Source organism: Octopus sinensis, linkage group LG11 (assembly GCF_006345805.1).
Source record: "Octopus sinensis linkage group LG11, ASM634580v1, whole genome shotgun sequence".
Lineage (NCBI taxonomy): Eukaryota > Metazoa > Mollusca > Cephalopoda > Octopoda > Octopodidae > Octopus > Octopus sinensis.
The window spans coordinates 44,113,896-44,141,699 of record NC_043007.1 but is presented as its reverse complement, the minus strand read 5'-3'; the positions used below and the strand labels follow the sequence as shown (position 1 = coordinate 44,141,699).

Here is a 27,804-nt window from a genome sequence, read left to right as displayed (position 1 = left end):
TCCTGCTACATGGCATCTTGAGCAAATGTCTTTTACAGCCCCATGTCAACCAAACTCTTGTGAGTGGATTTGGTAGATGAAAACTGAAAAAAAGACCAATGTCTCTGTGTGTGTGCATGTCTTTTTTCTTGACATTGCACAATGCTTGGCCATGGGTTAATATTAACCTAGCTTGGAAATAGGTGAGGATTGGTGACAGGAATTGTGTCTGGCCCATTCAAGTATGGAAAAGTGGATGTTGATGATGACCTGAAGAAGAGTAGTTGCTAAGAAGTTCTATTAGTAAACAACTACATGGTTTCAGGTCCAACCCAAATGCATGGCACTTTAGCTAAGCATCTTCTATAACTGCAGGTCAACCAAAGTTGTGTATGTGAAGTTTGGTAGATGGAAACTGTGGAAACCCATCAGATGGACAGTTTTAAGATGGTAGATTGAATTCCTCACCCAGTTAAATTATTCCTTGGCCTTACATTATTTTCAACAAAGAGCACTCTTTTGCAAGCTTTCAGCTTGGAAGATAACTATAACCTACTTCCACTCCTGAATGACCTGAAAGAGCAATGAGCGCTGGCCTACTACTGACAGTACCAGATGATGAACTGTATTTAAGTATAAAGTGCTCAACTTTGCTGAGAAGGTGATATTAAGTAAGTTGGGGATTAGCAACATTTCCCTATGGAATAACTATAATATTAACTATCATTAATGATTTAACCTTTTAATTTGATGTAAGTTTTCATTTCTTCAGTTTATAATTAAATTTTACATTATTTTTGCAGACTGAATCAAGAGATCCAGAAAAAAATTTTCAAGTCAAGTTTAGAAGCACTTAAAAGGAAAATGTCATCCAATAATTAATAATTTGCACAATTACTAAATTAATGTGTAATTACGATTAATGATAGTTGTGTAATTACATATATAAATTTTGGTATATTCATCTGCTGTTGATTATGAGCCACATAAAAGGGGAAAAAATTATAGAAATTTTAAAGAATTAATAAGTTGCATACATACTAAAATGAACATGTAAATTTCATATCTATGATAAATATGTCATAACATTAATTTTGGTAGATTCAGCTGCCATTAATTATGAGCCACAATGTGACATAGTGGTTTGTTTCAAATTGCAATTTAAGCATATCCTACTGTAAACATTACCATGTTGAAGATTACATTAATTTGTCTTAGTCAGACAAACAGGAAAATCTGCTAGATCCCTTCTTACTAGATAATGAGCATTTATAAAAAAAATTTGCTATAAATTATGCAAATACTTGTTTTTTCAAAACTATATATATCTCAATGGCTTGGAAATTTTAAATATAAATAAAATAAGTGCAAATATAAAAAAAAGAAATACAAAAGCGTGTGTTGTTTTCTTAATTTTTCTTTATCTCTTTGATCATATTTTCAATGCTGTATTGTTCATGGGCTTTCTGGGCTGGATGATTAGTTTAAATGTAGCAAGAATAGTTAAACTGAACAAATATTAATACTGCATTTTTTAAATCTTTACCATAGGTTTATTGATCTAGGTAATGAGATCAACTTGTTGAATTGCAAGTTAGAAAATAGAAGAAAAAAAGAGCTTTCTAGAAATCAAATATCAGGCACTACAAATTATCAATTCTTTTGGGTCATTAATTTTAACTTCAAGATGAAGTAGAATCTCATTTGAGTTAAATCTAAATTTTCACTGAATAATTTTTCATGAAGGAGAAAGTGTATTAGTAAAAAGTGTACAAAAATAGCAAACACAAAAATCAGCTATTATTAATGAATAATTTTAATGTTTTAAATTAGGACAAGAAAACATATTAGTACAAAATGGACAGGAGAGTTTTACTATTTTCTTTTCTTTATGCCTTGAGGGATATTGAAAGAATATTAATAACTTCCCCAGATGTTTTAGTGCTTTTCCAATTCAGCATCATTTTAGCAATGTGATTTTCTTCAAAATGAAAGTGAAATTGTACCAATGTCCAAAGATATTTAGCATTTTTTTTCTTTTTATGCTAAAGCTATCATTCTTGCAACAATGTCAGATTATTACAGATAAAAATCCAACAATGTCTACATCTTAAAAATAACCATATCATCTTGAAGATTTTATAAAACGTTACTTTTAGATCATTCATCTGCCTTGTTTTGGAAGAGGGTTAGGGATACTTCATTTAATTATTTGTTCTTGATGGTGGTAGAAACTTGTGAAATGTTAATAAAATCAAAAAAAAATTCCTCATTTTTCACCTATTGCATTATGTTCAAATAAATATCAAAATATGCTAAATGTTGACAGCCATATTTTAAGAGAATTAAATCAATGCAGAGCAGAATAACTTAACTTAGATATTTGAAGAGAAAGAAATTTCAAGGGTGAAAAATAAAACTGAGGTGAATAAGGAATTGAAAACAAAAAAAAGGTAACACGCTGGGAAGTATGCACTTTTTCATCACAATTTTGCCACTATTTCTGTGTGGGCCTGATAGGTATGCTTTTCTGTTCTTCATGAAGATACCAATACATAGATCATACTGTAAAAAAAAGAAAATAGGAACTTAAGATTAGCAATCTTTATCAATCATCAGTTTTTTCAGGAAATATAATTACTGCTCTATATACATTTTTTGTTGTTTTTTTATGATAGCATAAAAGCTGGGTGAAATTTTAATAGATTCTGTTATGTATATTTTATAATGACACATTTTCCGTCACACTAGTATATTACCTGGAAAACTAACTTTGGTGATTTCTATTGTCACTAATAATGCATTATGTTTGGTCAAGGCAGTTAACTTTCAATCAACCTACACACTGCTCTACATGTAGGTACTTTGAGAGAATACATTTACCTTTCTATGGTGGTGTACATAGATTGAACAGTTTATGATGTGAAACCACCCTTTTAGCTATTTATGACAAGCTAGGTTATATCCCAGAAACAGCTGTAAAACCTTTTCTTTACAAATGTTCTGAAAACTATTCACAGCCTTGGATTTTTTATCTCATTCTGTCAATTTTTATAAATAGGCTTGCTAATACACAACCTACTTTGGACTCCTCGTTCGTATCATTACTGAACCTGGAGCTTAACTATAGTCTGTCCATAGCACTTAGCATTACCTTTGGGTTTTCTTGACACCAATACCTCTCATACCGTATATATATATATCTCTTATTATAAAAGGCAGATTTTATCTGCCTCCCTTTGTCTCTTATAGAAATCTACAATATAGGATTTCTTCAATTACAATTTACCAAGCATTTTTAAGAGTAGAATAAATCGGGTCGTGCCAGGTCCAGTTTTTAAAATTTCAACCCCAATTAAGCAAAATTTAGAGAAAACTCACATTGTGGTGTGTAAGTCAAGTGCTTTTCTTAGTGTGAGCTACAGCACACGCACACACACACACAAAAACGGAGCGATCTGCTTCACTCACGCTATCACCCTAATTTCTACTCCTTTCTCTTTGCAAGTGTGCAACGATTAAAGTGAAACTATTTCTATAAAACGAGAGAAGTGTACCTTAAACCACTACTCAAAAAAAAAAAACAGCAAACAGAAACAAATAAATACATAACGATTTACTCCTCACACAATTTCTTCAATTACAGCTTACCTATGATTTTTACAAGTACTTCCATTCGGTCATGCCATACAAAATTTCTTTCAATTTCACCCCCAATTAAGACAAAATTCGAGAAAACTCAATATTTTAACATTTCACTCCGAAAGCATTGATGTACATGTGTGTGTGTGTTTGATGGGGTGTGCGACACAGAAAGTGTGGTGTGTTAAGTGAAGTGCTTTTGTTAGTGTGTGTAAAGAGACAGAGAGAGTAATGTTGTGCTGTGTACCTAAAGCACGCACACACACAAGCGGAGCGCAAACTTCAAAAGAACTTCGCGCGCTATCTATCTGGTTTGCCATTCCTCACACACACACATACACATACATATCAAACAACTACATACAAACACACATGTGTTTGTTATTAGTAAAAAAGGCGCCAAACACAACTCACTTCGAACACATTTGCAAAAACACACCGACGGTCGGATTGCCATAACGATACAGAAAAGGTAAATTGGTTTTTAATTTACTTTCTGTCGTTAAATTTTGGTAGTATTAATTGGCGAGCGTACTTCTGTTGTCAATTGTTGACAGAAAGAAATTGTAAGCTAAGAAGGTGTGTGTGTGCGTGCACGTGTGTGTGTGTGTAGGAAGTGAAGGATAAAAATATTGCAAGAAGTGGACAGATGTACATATATACATCCATACATACATGTGTGTGTGTGTCTATGTATGTGTATTAATGTGTGTGTGTTATCTCTATATAAAGCTGAAGTTGTCTGTGTGCGCCACGTTTGGTAATCTTCAACTAACACTATCTCCTCCGAGACCCTGCGGCGCAAGTTGACCAAAATTGAGAGTATGATAGAAGGGTTGCTCTTCCTTCCGTAGAACATAAAATTCAAATCGGACCATGTTAACACCAAAAATTATTTACATCAAAAAGCTGCTTTTTTCTATGAAAATCCCTATTTTTTACGATTTTTTCACTGCTGTGTCGCCACTTTTCGGTATATTTCGACCAGAAAAATGTTCACAAAATTTTTACTTTTCAAAATTACAATTCCAGCGGGTCGAAACAAACCCGAGCAACGCCGGGCGATACTGCTAGTATATATATATTTTCTATCTTTTACTTCATTCAGTCATTAGACTACAGGCATGCTGAGGCACCGCCTTGAAGAGTTTCCAGTCCAATGAATCAACCCTAGTACTTATTTCTTTTTGCTGAACTGCTAAGTTATAGGGATATAAACACACCAACACTAGTTGGCAAGTAGTGGTAGGGGACAAACAGACACAAACACACATATATGATGGGCTTCTTTTAGTTTCCGTCTAGCAAATCCACTTATAAAGCTTTGGTCCACCTGAGGCTATACTAGGAGAAACTTACTCAAGGTGCCACTCATTGGGACTGAACCCGGAACCATGTGGTTAGGAAGCAAGCTTCTTACCACACAGCTGTGCTGTATATATCATGCATGAAAAATATTTCTAATATTGGTACAAATATGGGCATATGGGAAAGTGGATTAAATCAGCTCTGCTACTTAAGTAACTTTATTTAATCCACTCCCAGAAAGATGACCAGTAAAGTTGGAATAACAACATTCAACATTTAACATCCATTTTCCATGCTCACATGGGTTGGACAGCTAGATGGGAACTGGCAAGGCCAGGTGCTGCACCAGGTCCCATCGTCTGTTTAAGCTTGGTTTCTTTGGCTGGATGCCCTTCCTAACACCAACCACTCCACAGAGTATAATGGGTGCTTTTTATGTGGAACCATCACCAGTGCCTTTTAAGTAGCAGCAGTACCCACACCAATGCTTTTTACATGGCACCTTGGTTTTAGGATCCCAATTCTGTTGTAGTGGATGGGTTTTCTCAAGTACAGCAATGCACCACATATCTCAGTCCTCTGTCATCTCCTTCAAAAAGTTCAGCGTTTTGAGATCAGCCTTCAATATTTCATCCCATGTCTTCCTGGGTCTCCCTCTTCCACGACTTCCTTTCACTTTAAGTGGTCAGCACTTACATAAAAAAAGAAAATGTAAATAAATACTGAGAGATGTTTTTTTCTGATGTTCTAGCAATTGTACCAAAGTTTGAAAAATATTATTAGTAAGTTTTGCATGTTTTTGTTTTGTTGTTTCTTACCTGTATAAATAATAAAAAAATGACAGCAAGTAGAAGGCCATTTTAACCCATCCTTCTTTCATGGCACGAGATAGTTCATCAGCATTCATGATTGTTGTTGGATCATATAACCCATGTCCAGTCATGTATGATGGACGGGTCAAATATCTGGAAAAAAAATACATAAATAAAATTAAAAAAAGAATCATGAGACTGGTTGTGGTTGGAATCTATTTAACCTTAAGTTTGTTTAATAAATCCTAAACAACAATTTCTTCCAATAATAAATCTGTGCAACATTCTTCTAAAACTTCGACTTCACTAACATACAATTCAATGTTCTTTGCCAATGGTTGTGAGCATATTCATCTTTAGGTCTTTTTCATAACCTTACTCTTCAAATGTTCAAAATTTAAGCTGTTAGTTGACATATTCCACATTAAACCTTTGAGCCCAAGAGTACAATTGAGTGGGTGATTTCATTTGATTATAATCCTTGGAAGATGCAAAAACAGGTGGTCACATGGGTTTGTGCTTTTCTGGTTGAAAATAATGTTTCTGTCAATTAACAAGCAGTAAACACAAAACTATGTGACTGCCCTCTTTTGCATCTTCCAGGAGTACAGCCAAATAAAATTACACCTGCTGAAGTATACTCATGGGTTCTAAGGGTTAGGAATTACGATGCTGGCTTTTGTTTGATTGATTTTAAGGATTATGGTCAATAAATCAGAATTGAGAACGAAGTCTTTTGTCTCAATTCTTGACTGAATTGATTGAAGATTCCAGCTTTCAACAACTTCATAAATGGTCTAAACTGCTCTCAGGGTCATTCATATATACCTAACTTTGTCAATACCTTCAAGGCTTAACACTCTAGCTTTGAAATCAGCCATTTCTGGCTCAATATTCTGTTTTATGTTCAGATGCAGCCTCTCACACCTATCCTACAATGTCCTTCTAATAATAAACAATCTCAAAGCTAGAAGACAATACTTGATTAATTCAAAGCATTACTTTTGGCAGAATAATCTGAATGCTAAAGGGTTAAAAGTGTCTCTTAGATCAACTATAAGACAAAGGTATCTACTCAAAGCTAAGAACTAATTAGCAACACCTGTAGTTTCCTCTCCAACAGGAGACTATTCTTGAATGCATCTTATTCAAACTAACTCTTGTTTTGCACCAGCTTTACTATCACTCATCATTAACTTTATAACTTGAAGTCCTCATAAACTCCACTCCCTTTCAACGCATCTTTTGTGGCTGTATGGTAAGAAACTTGCTTCCCAACCACATGGTTCCGGGTGAGTGACTTCTACTATAGCCTTGGGCCAACCAAAGCATTGTGAGCGGATTTGGTAGATGGAAACTGAAAAAGAAGCCTGTATATTTATATATATATTGGGTCATCAAAGTCTCTATCCCCTCCTCTCAATTCCTCTGTCTATGCAGACTGCAGTGATGACCATGACTTTGAAACTCAGTCTCAACTCATGGCTTGCCACTTCATCCTACATGGATATCGCCTCACCATTATCCACACTGCCCTTGCAAGGGTATGATCTGTGGACTGTGCTTCTGCTCTTTCTCCTCACACCTGCCCCACCCTTACCCATATCCCATTTCCCCTCACCTATCACCCCTCCATCACACCTTTCTCCAAGCCTTCTGGCGGTTCCAGTCCAATTCCTCCACCCTGCACATCTTCCCTAACCTACTGCTTCCTTCCTTCAAATGAGCCCATAACCTGCATGATCTCCTGGTCCACAGTTTTTTCCCACCCCTCCTTCCCAACCTGGCTCATTCCCCTGCTCTCACCCATGCTGTCAAACCTGTCCCTACCTCTCCAACACCATCATCTTCACTGGCACCCATCACCATCCTTATCATGTCACTGACTCCTTTATATGCACCTCCAGTAATGTTATTTACTGCACCTTCTGCTCTCTCTGTCCTTCCCTGTACATTGGTTAAATGGGGTGTTGCTTGGCTGACCAGTTCGTGGAACATCTCCGAGACATCAGACTTAGCAATGACACCCCAGTCTCACACTCCTTCCACTCTACCATACATTCACTACAACATGTGTCTGTGTTCTGAATGTCTCTGCACAAGGGCTATCTAGACTCCTGCCATCACCGTGAACAAGAATTAATTTTTTCTCTTTGTTCCTTTGCGCCATATGGGCTCAACTCACTCTCTTCATCTGACACCAACCCCACACGGATTCCCACATACAATTGCACCCACTCTACCTACATACTTGCACACCTACCTCAGTACCCTCACCACATACACACACACAACTATACAAACACCCATTCACACTGTTCAATGCATTACTCACTTCACACATCATTACACACACACACCCACAAACACCTTCCCACTCCATACACTAGCACTAAACACTTCTCAGTACCCAAACCACACATAATCTTCAATAGTGTCACCACACATACCACAATATGAGCAGTCCCACACACTCTTTAACTCAGTACACATACCACACACAATCATGCACACTCCCATACTCATACAAGCACATAATACCTGAACACAGACAATATATACACACACACAACACATAACTTTCACTCACAAACATACACTATACACATATACACTATTTGGTTACACACACCAACTGAACAAGCACACATCAACTGCTACACATAACACACACACACACACAGCCTCACACAGGTACACACATCCATACACACACTCGCCCCCATTCACACATACACACCATTCTTACATACACACATGCGCTTGCACACCTTAGTTCTTTGGGGTCACTGTTACTGTTATCATTATTATTCATATCTCCCTTTCATTCAGCCTCTTTATTCCAGTCATTTCGCCACGTTGGACCATTGAACTCTGTATGCTTTTCTCTGTCTTTTTCATTCTCTCTCCATTTTCTTCCTTCTTAATCCTTTCTGTCGAAAGAGCATAGGCGCTCAAAACATAAAAGACTTTTTCATTCTTCCTGAACAGTAAACTAATACACCTACTTGTTGTTCCTACACCTGTCTCCATCTTTTATTTTTGTAAATTTAAACTATATATATATATATATATATATATATATATACCAAATCCACTCACAAGGCTTTGGTTGGCCTGAGGCTATAGTAGAAGACACTTGCCCAAGGTGCCATGCAGTGGGACTGAACCCAATACCATGTGGTTAGGAAGCAAGCTTCTTACCACACAGACACACCTTGGTCATAATACAGTTAATAGTTATTTTTTTATATTGCCATGCTTTTATTAAACATCAGCTCAAATGTGAACCCAATTATATTAATAACAACTGGTACTTACCTGCGTACATGGTATGCAATGAGTGGCATATTTAGAATCAAAGACAACCATTCTCCAGCAAATAAAAACAACAGGTTAAATATTATATGCAAGAGGTATTCAGGAAGAACCAACTGTAAAAGTGAAACAGAAATATGATTATTGTAAGTCATTTAAATTTGGTTCCTTGATATGGTTGACATTTCTTGCATATTTCATTACAAAATATGTTTTTAAAAACCCTGCTTTTTACCTGCTAACAGTAGATGCCTCATGTCTATGTCACTACCACTATCACCGTCATCATCATCACCATCAAGTTTACATCAGTTTTTTGCCATGCTACCATGGATTGGGTTAAACATTTTGAAGCATTATTCTATAGCTTGATGCTACCCTTCCTGATGACAACCATTACTTGCATTTCAAGTAACATGTTTTATTTCAGATCTTTGCATCAAATTGCTGCCAGTCATTTGTCTTTGGGAGATAGAAACATTATCACAGCAGAAATAGTGTCAACTAAAGACATGCAGAGCCCCGACCAATCACACACACACACACACACAAATATGCATAGAGGAAAGCATCCAGCTATAGAAACTATTTCAAAACAGAGACTGGAGCAAAATGGTGGCATCTGACACATCAGATCCTGTAGAACCATCAACCCAATGTCAGCATGAAAAGCAGGCATAGAATGAAGATGTAACACACACACACACACACACACGGGCTTCTGTATAGTTTCCACCAACAAAATTTGACTCACAAGACAGTAATCAACCCAAGACTACAGCAGAAAAACAGGGAGGTGAAACCCAAATTACATAGATACACAACCACACTTGCTAAATAATATCAAGGTTGGCAGTCTAAAATTTCTGCAAGATTGACACTTTAATTAGTCCATTATGCAAATGAAGCAAGCTACAATTCAAACCTATCCAAAATTCAAAAGATACTTACTGGATTCAAACTGTTGCATTGGTCTATAGGATTTTTATACTCTGTTTTCAGTTCATCAAATGCTATGATCTGTAACAAAATAAGGAAAACTAAATATGTAATATCTTGGTGTGTGTATATATAGGGAAAATTCACGAAAAAACAAAATACGAAGAAAGGTGGTGTAGGCAACAAACAGATGTATTAATTTAACGCTCAGGAAGTGAAAAAGTCTTTCACGTTTTGAGCCTACGCTCTTCCACAGAAAGAAACAAGGAGAGAAAATAAAGAATGTGTAATGGCTAGCAATCTATCATGGCAAATGCGGAACAGAGGGATCACACAGGAGAGCTAGGAAGAAAGGGGAGATAATAAAGTAGTGGTGATCCCAAAACGAAGGTACGCATACGTGTGTATAAGAGTATGTATGTGGAAGAGGGCTGGTGACCTTGATGTGTGTGTGTGGATGTGGGACTGGAAAGTAGTCAGTGCTAGTGTGTGCGTGGGGTGAGAATGCGGAAAGCAAGGTAGAGGTGGGGTATGTGGGTAGGAAGAGGGTGGGGTATATGGAAGTGGGTGTAGGAGTGGCGTGAGATGGGATGGATAGGGAAGGTGGGGTTGGATTGTGTAGGGGTGGGGTGATGATGAAAGTGGAGGGAGAAGGTGGGTAGGAGTGAAGGGAAAGTAGGAATGACGAGAAGAAGTAGGAGTTGGAGCAAGAGAGTCGAGGGGAGGAGAGTTGAGCCCATGTGGCGCAAAGGAGCAGAGAGAGAAGATGAATCCCTGTTCATGGTGCAAACGGGAGTCTAGATGGCCCCTGTGCAAGGACAATCTGAACACAGACAGGTGTTGCAAAGAGTGATTGGTAGAGCGGAAATGGCATGGGTGGGCAACCAGCCAGCCATTCATACATACATACATACATAACCTCTCTCACTTTTTCTGTCAGTCACTCACACATTCACTCACTACAAAAAGTGAATAACAAAATTTCAGTTAAATCTCTCTCAGAGATACATAGATACATACATACATACATAACAACCTGTGTGCGTGTCTCACTGAAGCCATTCATACATACATACATACATAACCTCTCTCTCTCACTCTCTCGCTTTTTCTCTGTCAATCACTCACATATTCACTCACTACAAAAAGTGAATAAAAAATTTCAGTTATCTCTCTCTCTCTCTCTCTCACATACACACACCAGCAATATTACTCTCTCTGTCTCTTCACACACTAACAAAAGCAATTCACATACACACCAAACATGCTATCTCACACACCCCATCAAACACATTCTCTCTCTTTCTCACACACACACACACATGCACGCACACACATCAATTCTTCCGCTTCACGCCAAATTCAAAAGAACTTCACTCATACAAATGCGCTCTCTCTGTCACTTTTGCTTTCTCGCCAACTTCAAAAGATCCCCTTTCCACCCAGCCCCATATTAACAAAATAAATTTTTTTTACGGAAACCAACAATCATCTTCAAAAATGTAAATAAAAACATGTGGTTTATAAGTGGTTTGTAAGTGACAGTCGTGTTTTCCCATATCGATAGATCGTCCAATGTTTTAATGATTAGACAGAGATCCAATAGAATAGCTCTCAGAAACAGACTACATACAAGTTCATTCTTCACAACTCCTGAAGCTGTTTTCTGACAAGGGAAGATGGGAGTCAGGAAATTTTCATACAGCTGGAGGCTCCAATCAAAACAGGGGACCCGAAATGATAAGGTTGAGAAACGCTCTTATAGATTATGCCTAACCAAAAATGATCACGATCGTGAGGTTGTGAGCTTGAATCCCGGACCGGGCTGCATGTTGTGTTCTTGAGCAAGACACTTTATTTCACATTGCTCCAGTTCACTCAGCTGTAGAAGTGAGTTGCGACATCACTGGTGCCAAGCTGTATCGGCCTTTGCCTTTCCGTTGGATAACATTGGTGGCATGGAGAGGGGAGGCTGGTATGCATGGGTGACTGCTGGTCTTCCATTAAACAACCTTGCCTGGGAGGGTAACTTTCTAGGTGCAATCCCATGATCTGTGTTGTGACCGAAGTGGGTCTCAGATGTATGTATGTATGCATGTATATGATGGACTTCTTTCAGTTTCCATCTACAAAATCTACTCACAAGGTTTTGGTCAGCCAATAGATATAGCAGAAGATACTCAGCCAAGATGCTGTACAGCAAGATTGAATCTAGAACCATATGGTTGGGAAGCAAGCTTTGTACCACCTATGTTTTTAGAATTGTATATCTATAGATTTAAATGCTCAAAAACAAAATGGTAGTACCAAATGGCGCATATTGTTCTGGTTGCAGAAGGCAACCTCCAAGCTCATTCTACACTTTTTCCATGTCTCAGATAGCCAGTTGGAGCCAAAATGTGACTTACAAGATTAGGATTCAATCTACAAGTTGAATCATAATCTTGTTTTCTACATGGTATTGTATTATGACATGCAATAACTGAGCAAATTATCGTATTTGCTTCTATATATGATTAAATGACTTGTCTAAAGATACAATGTTTTTATATTTTGTCTTTTACTGGTTTGCCATTAGACTGCAGCTATGTTGGGGCACCATTTGCAGGGTTTAGTCAAACAAATTGACCCCAGTACTAATTCTTTTGTCATTTTGGTACTTATTCTATCAGTCTCTTTTTACTGAACTGCTAAGTTATGAGGAAACAAACAAACCAAAACCGGTTTTCAAGCGGTGTGGGGAAGGAAATGGGGGTGGGAGTAAGCACAAAGACATACAATCAACTTCTTTCAGTTTCCATCTACCAATGGCAGGGAACAAGCACAAACACAAAAATATACGCACACAGAACATATCCACTCACAAGGCTATACTAGAAAACACTTGTCCAAGGTGCTGCACAGTGAGACTGAACCATGAACCATGTGGTTGGGAAGCAAGCTTCTTACTACACAGCCATGCCTATGCCAGCAAATTATTTGCCCATATCACAAGGATTTAAAAAATTATTTGCCTCTGAAAAGGTTAAACTAAACCCTATCATATTAAAAAAAAAGAAAAAAACATTGTATAAATATAGTCCTTGATACATTGTGTGAACAGCTTTGATCATAGGTTTGCTGACTATGGACTAACTGGGATTAGCAACAACAGCCAAGCAATTACTATACTCTTAACACCTGTCCTAATTAGTACCAGTAAGTTCCCCAATAACAAACACTAACACTAGCTAAGAATCAATAAAGATATAGCTGAAAACACTAGCTAAGAATCAACAAGATATAGCTGAAAGCAAAACATTCTTTATTAAGACTTGGATAAAGAAAGCAATGATAATTAGAATTAAAAAAGGGAAGGATAAAAGAGAATAGTCAAGATGACAGCATTGATAAGCTGAAGAGATTAAGAAATAAAGAGGTGAGTTACTGCAAAATTAAATAACTAAAGCATACAGTCAGACTAAAAATAGCATATCAATAATTTCTTAATTAAGTAAGATTAAGTTTAACTCACTGAAACTGTGTGTGTTGTGTGCACTCTGATAAGTGTATGTGTAGAGTGCACGTATGTGCACTCTACCATGTGGATGTTGTATGTTTGGACTGTATGTAAGTGTTAAGATGTATGTTTGGACTGTGTTGCGAGTGTTAAGAAAGATAAAAAAAGCTGTCAAAGTATATAAGATTTTTAAAGAAACACTGTCTTCTACTATTACTAGTAATAGTAGTGGTGGTGGTAGTGGTGATGGTAGTGGCAGTGGTGGTGGTGGTGGTAATTGTAGTAGGAGGAGGAGGGCAGCAAGCTGGCAGAACCATTACAAAAATGCAATACAGCATTCCTTCTGGTTTCAAATTCCAGCAAGGTTAACTTTGCCTTTCAGCCTTCCAGGGTTGATAAAATCAATGCCATTTAAGCACTGAGGGTGGCATAATCAACTAACCCCATTACCTCCACCCCCACCCCCCAAAAATGCTGTGGTAAAAGAGGCTGTGTGGTGAACTTGTCTGAATGGTTTGAAGACAGGCACTTTCCTATCTGGCTAAATTCTCATTAATTTCTTCAAATATCATCTAAAAAAGAAGGTGAGGGTAGGGAAGGAGGTACTGCCTTCTTATGTGTTTATCAAAAAGTGGACAAAAGTGGCAATATGGTGAGGCTGAATGGATCTATTCTGAGTATGCTTTTCTAAGGAGGAAAGAAACTGGAAGGTGGCACTTCACATGCCTTGGGGATAGCAGAGTAATCCAGGACTTTTGCATTGGGTTTACCCCCAGATTACCCTATGTGTGTGTGTGTATCAGAATATGCTTGGCATTATATTTTTTTTTTTGAGAAACCATTTAAGCAAAACATTGGCATTATGTTAACATGCCATGTTTACAAATCTTGCAGTAGTTCTTTGCTTTGAACTTTTGAAGGTGACTAGAATAAAATGCCTCACTTGAAAAACAGATAATGGCTAATAATAGGAAGGGTGTCTACTGTAAAATAAGGTTTCTATAATAAATTTTTCAGCAACCAATGATAGAAAAGAAAAATGGGTGTAAAATTAACAACTGATACATACATCCCCTTCATCATCATCATTTTTACATTCACTTTCCATACAGGCATGCATTGTCTCATTTCAAGTCAGAGAGATAGAGATGAGTATTGTGGGGGAAGCAAATGGATGTTAAACAAGGACATATTTGTACATGTTAAACTTCCATTAAACTTTGCACTTTCAAATTGCCTTGGAATAAAAAAAAAATTCCATACTTGCTAAACAAAAAAGAGCTTGTGACAGGAAGAGCATCTGCCCATAAAATTCCTGCACCAAATACCATCCAATTAAGCTATGCTAGTATATATATCATCATCATCATTATTTAATGTCTGTTTTCCAAGCTGGCATGGGTTGGATGGCTTGACAGGAACTCGCAAGGGCAGCAACCACACCAGGTTCTATAGCCTGTTTTGGCTTCGTTTCTATGGCTGGATGCTCTTCCTAACACCAACCATTCCACAGAGTGTACCTGGCACATTTTACATGGCACCAGCACCCACACCAATGCTTTTTACATGGCACCTTGGTTTTAGGATCTCAATTCTGTTGTAGTAAGCAGGTTTTCTTGAGGACAGCAATGTGCCACACATCTTGGTTGGTTGTCATCTCCTTCATAAGGTTCAGCATTTTGAGATCATCCTTTGATATTTGGTCCCATATCATCCTGGGTCTCCTTCTACCACAACTTCCCTCCACTTTAAATGATTGGCACTTCATTATGCAACTGTCTACATGCAGCCACATCACATATATAAATACATATATCATTTATATATATATATATATATATATATATATATTATATATATATATCAACTGCCAGGGGAGCAACCTAGGGCTAGCAGATAGCTTCTGTTATCTAGGTAACCAAGTTAGTAGTGGAGGTGAATGTTCTGAGAGCATAGCTGTGAGAATAAGATTAGGCTGGGCAAAGTTCAGAGAGCTCCTACTCCTGCTGGAAACAAAGGCCTCTCTCTCAGAGTGAAAGGCAGATTGTTTGATGCCTGTGTGGTAGAGAGAGACCCAGGATGATATGAGACCAAGTATTGAAAGCTGATCTCAAAACGCTGAACCTTATGAAGGAGATGACCAATGACTGAGATGTGTGGCATATATACACATACACACACGTACATATATATAAATACATATATATATATATATATATATATATATATATATATATATATATATATCATCATCATCATCATTTAACATCTGTTGTCCATGTTGGAATGGGTTGGATGGTTTGACTGGGCTGGCACACTGGAAGGCTACACCAGACTCCAGACTTCTATGGCTAGATGCCCTTCCTAACGCCAACCAATTTGAGAGTGTAATATGTGCTTTTACATGTCACCAGTATGGGTGCCATTTGCATGACACTGGGGTGCTTTTACATGCCAATTTCTATGATACCAGTATCTGACACAACTATGATTTTTCTCAAGCATATCATAAAGCCAAAGATCTCAGTCATTGCCTCCGTGAGATCCAACACTCGAAACGAACTCAGCCACTCTGCCTCCATGAAGCCCAATGCTCAAAAGGTGTTCTTTACATGCTACTTGCACGCGTGCACTTGGCTTGATGGGTCCTCTCAAGCACAGCACATCACCAAAAGTCTCAGTCACTAGACATTGCCTCTGAGAGGCTCAAAGTTCAAAGATCATGCTTCACCACCTTGTTCCATGTCTTCCTGGATCTACCTCTACTACAGGTTCCCTCCACAATTAGAGATCAGCATTTCTTTACACAGCTATCCTTTTCTATATGCATCACATAACCATACCAGTGCAGTCAGCTCTCTTGCACACCACATCTGATGCCTCGTATGCCTAACTTTTCTCTAAAGATGCTTACACTCTGTCCAACATGCACCCTGACATTGCATATCCAGTGAAGCATACTGGCTTCATTTCTTTCAAGTCTATGCATGTCCCTGGATGTTACAGCCCATGTTTCACTGCCATGCAGCATAGCTGTTCACACACAGGCATCAAACAATCTGCCTTTCACTGTTAACTTTCCTTTGATATTGCTGCACCTCTTATGTGTCCATAGCTTACACCAGGTACATCTTATGCAGTTTCTACAGATCGAACAGAGCCATCTACTTGAAGGGATTTGTGGTTTGCCTGCCTTCCTACTTATAAATACATATATATACAAGGGTTGGACAAAATAATGGAAACACCTAAAATTTTTTAACAAATTTATTTTAATATAGGGTAGGACTGACTTTGACAGTAATTATAGCTTGGCTTCTACAAGGTATGGACTCATACAAAGTTTGAATTGTTTCCAAATAATTCTTGTCCATTCTTCAGCTAAAACAGTCTCCAGTTCTTGTAGTGATGATGGTGGAGGATATCAACTCATTTTTTTTTCTAAAATGCACCATAAATGTTCGATAATATTGAGATTTGGGGTCTGTGGTGGCCAGATAAGATGTTCAACTGCACTAAAATATTCCTCATGCCATTCATTAACAATATTAGCTGTGTAAATTGGTGCATTATCATCCTGAAAGATTGCGTTTCACTCTGGAAACAGTTCTGTGACCATTGGATGAATTTGATCAGATAAAATGCTTAAATAGTTTTAACTATGAATTCTGCCATAAAAGGAAACCATTGGGCCGGCAGATTTCCAAGATATAGCCTCACCCCTGATCATCACAGATCCTCCTCCATGTTTAACAGTTGGAAGGCAGTCTGGGTCAAATGCTTCTTTTGGCTGTCTCCACATGTATATTCAGTCAGTGATCAGAAATAGGGTAAAGGATGGCTTGTCTGAGAAAATAACATGCTTCCACTGCTCTAGGGACCAATTCTGTAGGTTTTTACTCCACTCTAAACACTTTTCAATATTTGTTTTTAGAAGTAGTGGTTTTCTTATTGCAGCCATCCCATGAACTCCGGCTTTGTGCAGCTCCCAGTGAACAGTTTTTGTGGAAACTGGGTTCTCAAGGTGGTCATTAAGCTCTGCAGTAATTTTGGGAGCTGCACTTTTGTAATCATTTCTAACAGTTCACGTAAGAGTCTGACGGTCCCTATCTGAAAGTTTTGGTTTTCTTCTGGAGTTTTGTTTTGATGAGGCAGTTTTTCCCTCTTTCTCAAAGGCTGACATTACTTTCGAGACAGCACTTCTTGATACACCAAACATTTTGCACCTCTTTGAAAGTCCGATAGATCTGTCATTCTTATGAATTTTAATTACCTTTTTCTAATGATATCTGAAAAGAAACAGCAACTTTAGCAACACATATTAAGCAACACTAATAGTAAATCAAAAAACAAAAAGAAACAAGCTTTTGACGGTTTTATAGATATTTCAAAATTATGATGCTATGATGCTAGGTTATTCCATTATTTTGTCCAACTCCTGTATATAAATACCTATATATATATATATGTGTGTGTGTGTGTGTGTGTCATCATCATCATTTCACAACTGTGTTCCATGCTAGCATGGGTGGGATGGCACCACAAGAGCCAGCCAGGCCAAAGTCTGCACCAGACTTCTGTGACTGTTTTGGCAGGATTTTTATAGCTGGATGCCTTTCCTAACACCAACCACTCAGCAGAGTGGACTTAGTGCTTTTTATGTGGTACAAACACAGGCAAGTTAAGTAGTTTTTTTTACGTGGCACAGGTGAGGTCAGTTTTGGCAGGGTTTTTACAGCTGGAAGCCCTTCTGAACACCAACCACTTTACAGTGTGAACTGGGTGTCCATAGTGGCACCTGCACTGACAGGGTCACCAAGTACTTGCAAGACAAAAAAAAACTTTTAAGAGGGGAGGAGGCATTGGAGGAGGTGATGATGAAAATGTTATAGTGAGACAGATACAGGTGTCTTGTTGTAGAGGAAGTGCAAGGTTACCTGGCCGAAGAGAGAAAGATCAGGAATGAAGACAGAAGCAGGTGTGCTACTGCAAAGAAAATACACAGTTGCCCAACCTGAGGGACGTGCAAGAGAAGGAGAGAGAGAATGGGAGGCTGCAGCATGGAGATGGTGGCAAAATGCAAGGCATACTGACAAGGAACAGGGATCAGAATATGAAACGGTTGAGTAAAGGAAGAGAGAGATATAGATAGTGACAAGTGCCAGGGTATACCCTTCAGGTTCAAATGCCATAATATATGTGACAGGATATTACGAAAGGAGTGCAATTAAAAAGTATTACATATATATATTACGAAGATGTACTTGCATAGCAAGTGACTTGATCTGAGATTGTGTGCTGGAACGAAAACAATTGCAGCATGGAAGGTGTTTATAAGCCATTTAAGAAACACACAAAACCGTTAGATTCACTTCAACATTTAAATTTAATTTGTCGAAATATTTTCGTTGCTTTGAGACCAGACCATGACCTGTTCACTGACAAAGCTTCATGCAGCATCTCGTGTTGTATATATATATATATATACACACACACACACACACACATACATACATGTATGCACATATATATAGAAGACAAAATGGGATTAAAATATCCTGGCATGTGTGTGTGTGTTATTGTGTGTGTATAAATTTAATTAGAGGTTGTGTTAACCTTATGAAGGGATGGTTTCATCCAATTTGCTGTTAATAATAAACAATTATAAACTTCACAATCTCCATTTTCTTCTTCTTTTAAATATATAAATGACTATGTATTTATATATGTGATGTGGATGCTTGAGGACAGTTGCATAAAGTGCCAAAAGTGGAGGGAAGCTGTGGTAGATGGAGACCCAGGATAATATGGGACCAAGTATTGAAGGACGATCTCAAAACGCTGAACCTTATGAAGGAGACGACAAACATCCGAGATATGTGGCACATTGCTGTACTCAAGAAGACCTGCCCAGGATATGTTTACATATATACATACATATACATATAGATAAAACTTACTTGGAAGACGATGCATGGTGTTCAATCATATAATAATATAAATAATATAGATATATATATGCATATATACATACGTATATGTACATAGTTACATCTATATGTGTATATATATATATGGCACAAGACATCACAAAACATGTGCAACAAAAAAAAATACGAAGCACGAGTACATGGAACATGAACTATTCTTTTGAACAACAAAAGACACAAATGGAAAACAAAAGAAACAACATAAAGAACGACCCTTCATCAATTGTTGGCTGTTTTTATAGTCACATATTTCAAGCATTTAACAACAATATACACTTTTGATAAAACAGTTGCTCCTGCAAAGCAAATTAAATAAAATTTGGGATTTTGCAGAGGGTCAAAATTGGTAACACAAACAGGGCAGTGGAAACAAACAGGAAGGGCTGCTAAGCCCAAACGAGGTTGTGGTAGCAAATGCGTAAATCAAGCTAGGACAGGAGACAAACAAGAACACATCTTCCTTGTTCCAGCTACAATGGAGAGAAGGAAAGAAAAATGGCCAATGGTCACATGGGAGCCACGTGAGCAAGAGAGGAGGAGTGAAAAACATGTATCATTTATATATACATATATATATATATACACACATCTTATATGAACAGAACAGAATTATATATTTCTTTATTGCCCACAAGGGGCTAAACAGAGAGAGGACAAACAAGGACAGACAAAGGGATTAAGTCGATTACATCGACACCCCCCTCCACAGTGCATAACTGGTACTTATTTAATCAACCCCAAAAGGATGAAAGGCAAAGTTGACCTCAGCAGAATTTGAACTCAGAATGTAGCGGCAGACGAAATACTGCAAAGCATTTTGCTCAGCATGCAAACGATTCTGCCAACTTGCCACCTGAACTGTACAGTATTATATATCAATCACTGCTGATCTTACCAATCTGTTTCACACTAGGGGTAAAAGGGAGTGTTGGGTAGCAATCCAAATGTATAACCCTACGCTCATCAAAGGCATCGGATATGGAATGAAATACTGCAACTCTCTCTCTCTATCTATATATATATATATACACACACACACATATATATATATATATATACATACATATATATACATGCATATATACACACATATACATAATATATATATATATACACACATACATATACATATATATATATATACATGTATATACATATATACATACATATAGATACATATACATATATATATGTATATACATACAAACATATATATACATACATATATACATACACATACATATATATACATACATATATATATACAAACATACACATGCATACATATACACACACACACATAAATAAAAAATAAATAAAAAAGAGTTAAACGCAGCAGTTATTCAAATTCTTTTACTTCTGACATGTTTCGAAGATATCACTGATATTTTTTCCGTGTTAATTGTTAATAAGGTAAAAATTCACACATCCATTTATATATATATATATATATATATATATATATATAGTCAATAATAAAAGGGTAAAATTAATTAATTATTAATTATCAATTTTACCAAGTAGTGTTCAGTATGTAAAAAGACCATTTACGGTATATTTAAAACATTACGTTATATAATTAGGGTTCAGTAAAATAATTTACTTTACCACACACCGAACTTTTAGAAATAGCAGCCAAAAAATTATTTTACTGAACCCTAATTATATAACGTAATGTTTTATATATATATATATATATATATATATATATATATATATATACATATATATATATATATACATATATATATATATATACATATATATATACATATATATACATATGTATATATATATATATACATATCTTTCTGTGGAACAGCATAGGCCTTTTTCACTTCCTGAGCATTATACTAATACATCTGTCTACATATCATCATTATTGTTTAATGTCCGCTTTCCATGCTAGCATGGGTTGGACAATTTGACTGAGGACTGGCGAACCAGATGGCTGCACCAGACTCCAATCTTGATCTGGCAGTTTCTACAGCTGGATGCCCTTCCTAACACCAACCACTCCAAGAGTGCAGTGGGTGCTTTTTTTTATGCGTCACCTGTACACCGGCACAAGTGCCAGTAAGGTGATGCTGGTAACAATCAAGCTCGATTGGTGCTTTTTACGTGCCACCAGTACAAATGCAAGTTAGCCGCTCTGGCAACGATTTCGATATCGATTTCACTTGCCTCAACAGTTCTTCGCAAGCAGTGTCCAATGAAGGGAAGGTACGCATAAGTGGGGTGATTACATCCCTGGCATAAGCCACAAGGTTATGGTCTCACTTGGCTTGCTGGGTCTTCTCAAGCACAGCATATTTCCAAAAGTCTCGGTCACTGGTCATTGCCTAGGTGAGGCCTAATGTTCGAAGGTCATGACCATGTTTCACTGCCAATGTAGCATGGCTGTTCGTACACATGCGTCATACAGTCTACCTTTTACTCTGTGTGAGAGTCCCTTTGTCACCAGCAGAGGTAAGAGCTCTCTGAACTTTGCCCAGGCTATTCTTATTCTAGCAGCTACACTTTCATCACACCCTCCCCCGCTACTGACTTGGTCACCTAGGTAACGGAAGCTATCAACTACTTCTAGTTTTTCTCCCTGGAATGTGACAGAAGTTGTTCCCTGCACATTTTCAGTGTTATTTATTGCTCCTGAGCATCTACCACATATAAAAACTATCTTCCAGTAAGCCCTCCTTTGATATTGCTGCACCTCTTATGTGTCCATAGCTTACACTGGGTACATCTTATAGAGTTTCTACCTACGCCTTTTCTACAGATCGAGTAGGGCCATCTACCTGAAGGGACTTATGGTTTGCCTGCCTTCCTACTTATTAGGACTTTGGTTTTAGCTAGGTTGACTCTAAGGCCCCCTCAATTCTAATCCTTGTTTCCACACTTGAAACTTCTCCTCTAGTTCTGATAGTGACTCAGCAATTAGAGCATGGTCGTCAGCATAGAGGAGCTCCCATGGGTATCCTGTCTTGAATTCCTCTGCTATTGCTTGAAGGACTATGATAAACAGGAGGGGGCTAAGGACTGAACCTTGGTGGACCCCTACCTCCACCCAGAATTCTTCCCTGTAGTCATTGCCAACCCTCACCTTACAGACAGCATCCCTGTACATGGCTTGCACAGCTCTCACTAACCATTCATTTATCCCTAGTTTCCTTATTGACCACCAGATAAGGGATCAGGGTACCCTGTCAAAGGCTTTCTTCATGTCAACAAAAGCCAGGCACAGAGGTTTATCTTTGGCCAGGTATTTCTCCTGCAGCGGTGCATGTTAAAGAATACTGACAATGTTGATAGGAATAGTAATCTGTCCTGGACCTACACTGTATACCATGAAGAAGGCTATGCTTTTGCTCTCAAAAACAAGAGAAAGAAATACCTTTAAATCTCTACATTGTGACAGAAAATGTTGACTGTGCTATACAAATGTGGAAGATATCCACTTCATCAGCAGCTGTCCAAAAATATCTGCATTTAGTGACATTGTCACCAAAACAATTTGTACTGCTGTCTATAGGAAGAATTGTCTTGATGGCCACACCAATCGTACACCAAAATTTGAATGTATCCATATCTTTAAAAGTATCACTTTCTACTAAAGATAAAAACCTAGTGTGAACACAATAGGCCAGACATTGTTTGATAGAGCAAGGAGAAAAAAAATCATGCATTGTTGTAGAGATCAGCTGCCTCTTGGATATAAATGTCTTGTATAAAGTTGTGAAAAAGAAGAACATCTAGGGTGAATTTATGAGATATTTACATATCTTATAGCCAGGTTACAGATTTTCATTTATACCAGTTATCATAGGGGCACTGGGCTATGCAACAAAAGATTTGCATGAAGTCCTAGAAATGTTGGGGTTCTCCAAAAAAAGAAGAAAATATAGTGAGTCACATCCTCTAAATACAATAAATTAGAGGTATATATATACATACATATATATATATATATATATATATACATACATATATATATATACACATATATATATACATACATATACATACATATATATATACACATATATATATACATACATATATATATATATATATACACACATATATATTACATATATATACATACACATATATACATACACATATATACATACACATACATATATACACATACATATATACACATACATATATACACATGCATATATATACATACATATATATATACATACACATATATATATACACATACATATATATACATACATATACATACATATATATACATACATATATACATACACATATATACATACACATATATACATACACATATATATACATACACATATATATACATACACATATATATATACACATACATATATACACATACATATATACACATACATATATATACACATACATATATACACACACATACATATATATACACACATACATATATATACACACATACATATATATATATATACATACATATACACACATACATATATATATACATACATATATATACATATACACACAAATACATATATAAATACATACATATATATACATACATATATATATATACATATATATACAGACAAATACATATATATACATACATATATATACACACACATATATATATATACACATATATATATACATACACACATATATATACATACCTGCTATGTATTGAGTACCTTATTTACTGTGGTTAACCCCGACTCAACCCGGGACCTACATATACATACATACACATATATATATACATACATACACACACATATACATCTCAGTTCTACAACTAAGTTTTATCAATCTCCTGACCACCATGCTGGGTCCGCGACCTCTATACATCCCTTATCTTTACATTCTTTTACACTTTTATCATGTTTTTATCAGGTTCTTTTACTTCTTTTACTATTATTTCCATTTCTATTTTTACTTTACAACATTATGCCTTTACATTTATTTATATTTCTTTATACCCCCTTTACATCTCCTTACAACTCTTTATATCTTTATCCTCTACATTTTTATATTATTTTATATTATTTTATATTTTTATCCCTCGTCCCGAACTCTCGCCCCTCCATCTTCACCTCTATATACGTATTTATTTATTTACATTACCTCAACATCCAAGTTTCCTCATTCTACATTGAGAGAAGAAGGAGATGGACGATTCAATTCGATGCTGCTGCCGCATTATGTCGTACGGGAACGAGAAGATTTGCATCCCCAACCAAGAATTTCGGAAGTAACACATGTCCTTGTGGAAGCTGTTGTGCGCGGCTGAAGAAGGCAACAGACATACATTATGATTTGTTATGAATCTGTCTAATAAAGGCCCGAAACATATGTACCGCTGAATCCTTCGCCTCATGTTTTTATTTTTATTTTTATTTTGATCAATTTACTCCACCACCTACACCACCAAACGGTATACACAGGTGCTTATAATTATCAAGTACTCACCCCGAATTTCTACACTCAACTCATACATACATACATATATATATATATATATATATATATATACATACATATATATACATGTATACATACATACACATATTATATATAACACACACATAAAACCCAACCGCCATCATCCCTACCATTTCAGAGTTTGTAGCAATGGATTTGTTTTTACCAGTGAGGAATGTCGACAATCATTATGAATTTTTTTTGTCCTTCTTCCTTAAGTTCATCATTCAATCGGCTTTTTACCCTTAGAGAGAAATCCTTTCTTGGCGGAGGTAAAGAATATGTACCCCACCAGTTTTCAGCGAAACAAAAACCGTAACCCTAACCACCGTGTGTACGTAATCTTTACTTTCGCCCCTTTGTTACCCACAGAGTGAATAGCTCCTTGAATTTTTTCCGGTATGTTCTTACATTGATTGTTATATTTTGAGAACACCTATCCTCACAGCTAATTAGGTCATATAAGTAACTTAGGCTATTACTTTCAGGTAATCAAGATATTTTGGAGAAACTATTTCACAAATGTTTGAGTGCTTACTGCACCCATGTATCTACTTGCCCATTTAGTGTATCTTCGTTATTTAGCTTCCTCCGATCCCGCTACACCTCTTGTGTATCGATAAGTTACACTTAGTGGACCACATGAATTTTTGCGTTGCCCTTTTCTGCATGCTGAGCAAGGTACCCCGAAGGAAGCAAGTCCTTCTTCCTTACTAAGAATTGAGGCTGCACAATTCCTGGTTTTGTTTCTATACATGGAATTTCTTCTCCAAATTTGACAGATTAAATTATAATAACTAAGTCAACGGTATATAAGAGTTCATATGGATAATTGGTCTTAAACTTCTCTGAAGGACTATAATAAACAGAAAAGGGCAGAGGTAGTATTTCCTCTAAACACAGACACTAACTGCACCTCATCTAGGCTAATCCTGTTCCTAATCAGGTTTGCTATACATGCATACACACCCATGCTTCAGCATCATCATTATTCACAATTGCTTTCAATATTAGCATGAGCTGGACTGTATACATATAAACGTACACACACTCATGTATATATATTAGTTTATATAGACACTAACGAACGATACGTGCACACTTCTGGGTGTGTGTGTGTGTGTATATATATATATATATATATATATATATATAATGTTCGTTAGTCCCTATATGGACTAGATAATTTTATTTACATTCTCATATATATACATTAAAACCCAATACTTCCATTAATATATCTCGCTAGGGTCATTATGAGGCTAAGGCCTTTGTGGAAGTACCGTCTTTAGTTACAAGCGATATTTGAAATCAAAATTCAAGTGAAAGAACCGTTGTATAATAAAGTGCCCGGGCTCGTGGCTCATTGAAATTGGTAGAAGTGCAGGGGTGTGCGATTATTAATTAAACGGAAAAATTTTTCTTTGACATAAATGAGTATTTTATGTGCAGTTGATTTAGTGGAGCGAAAGAAAAAAATAAAACAATGGCATCTATGGTGAAACAACAAGAACTTGCTTCACGAGAGAGATATCAAGGAGCTAGGAGCAATAGGAAAATAAAAATAGTTTCTAGGAAACCATGACAGTTTAATTAAGTGAAAGTGGATTAAATAAGAGAAAACTGACATTAAAAAAAAAAATAAAAACGTTGAGAAGCGACGACAGTTATTATGTAAAATCATGTTTCAATGTGTATGATACTCACGTGGAAAATTACGAAAAATATAAGAATAGCCGTAAGAATAAGAGCTAAAATATAGCAAAATGCTGCAAATGTGAACGCCATAACGTTTAAATTTTTTATTTGTTTTTTATTTTATCATTTTGTGTTCTTTTTCTTTTTGTTAAGTTTTTGTTTTTAGTTTTGTAGTAAGGGGAAGTCACTCTTGAAAACTGGGCACGACATTAAAATGACGGATCGAATGAATGAATGTAACTTTGATAAAAAGCAAGAAAATAATAATAATGAGTAATAATAATAATTGATTTTTGTCTTAAATACACAATCAGATTTTTTTCAGTCAAGAAAAGTTAATCGATAATATAATATTACCAGTATTTAGGTTATCGACATTGGAGATAATTTGTCACTGAATGTAATGTTAAACAGATAAAATAAGCCTGAGTGGGAGTGGGACTAGCGCTAAGAATGTAACAAGGAAACTCATTTAAGTACTGTAAAACATTTTAGTCCTGTGGCTTGTCATGTCCTATCGATCCAATGAAACCGGGATCATTTTACCTAGCGCGAAGTTAGTGTTGTTAGGAAATGGTTGCTATCAACTTAATCTGATTGTAGATAATGAAAATTACTAGAAAGTTAAGGTGACGTACAAAACCAGAACTATTTTAGAGAATTGAACAAACACTAACTTTAAAAAAAAAACATTCATTCTTTTATTGCATGTGTAGCTGATACACAACCTCTGCTGCGGGGCCTCTGCATGGTTTATCTACCTGTTAAAAATGGCATCCAAATTCCTCCCAGACCACAACCAACAATCTTGAAGAGTGAGGGACTCATTGAATAGGAGACCATTGGGTGTCAGTCTACTTGATCAGAGCTTACCTGAGGCTCTACTGCGATAACAGTAGCGGATCCTCTACATAATCACTCACCTTCAGAACTTATTTAAACACACACACACACAAAATGTGTGCATATACTATGTTTTACAACTATTATATTATGATATATTAATATATGCATATATATATGTTATAAGGAGAAAATGAAGAGTTTAGCTGATAAAATTCAAGTGTAATGAGCGTTAAACTCAGTAATATATTTAATTGGTACCTATTTAAAGAATAAACGCCAATCTGTTAGT

General features: G+C 36.5%; 2 protein-coding genes across 2 annotated transcripts in view; one reads left to right on the top strand and one right to left on the bottom strand.

Moving 5' to 3' along the window:
• Window positions 1-2,431, top strand: part of LOC115217608 — a 71,747-nt gene extending 69,316 nt beyond the window's left edge. Inside the window, exon 16 of the mRNA XM_029787360.2 lies at window positions 783-2,431. Within this exon, the coding sequence (XP_029643220.1) occupies window positions 783-861 (79 nt within the window). The 3' untranslated portion in view covers window positions 862-2,431. The remainder of the gene's footprint in view (window positions 1-782) is intronic.
• Window positions 1,778-26,832, bottom strand: LOC115217705 (protein cornichon homolog 1). The gene is made up of 5 exons (XM_029787460.2): window positions 26,679-26,832; window positions 10,011-10,079; window positions 9,063-9,175; window positions 5,748-5,894; window positions 1,778-2,544 (listed from the first exon to the last, which is right to left on the bottom strand). Exons 1-5 carry the CDS (start codon window positions 26,757-26,759, stop codon window positions 2,517-2,519), a joined length of 438 nt encoding a protein of 145 aa, XP_029643320.1. The 5' UTR covers window positions 26,760-26,832; the 3' UTR covers window positions 1,778-2,516.
• Window positions 26,833-27,804: the final 972 nt, after the last annotated feature.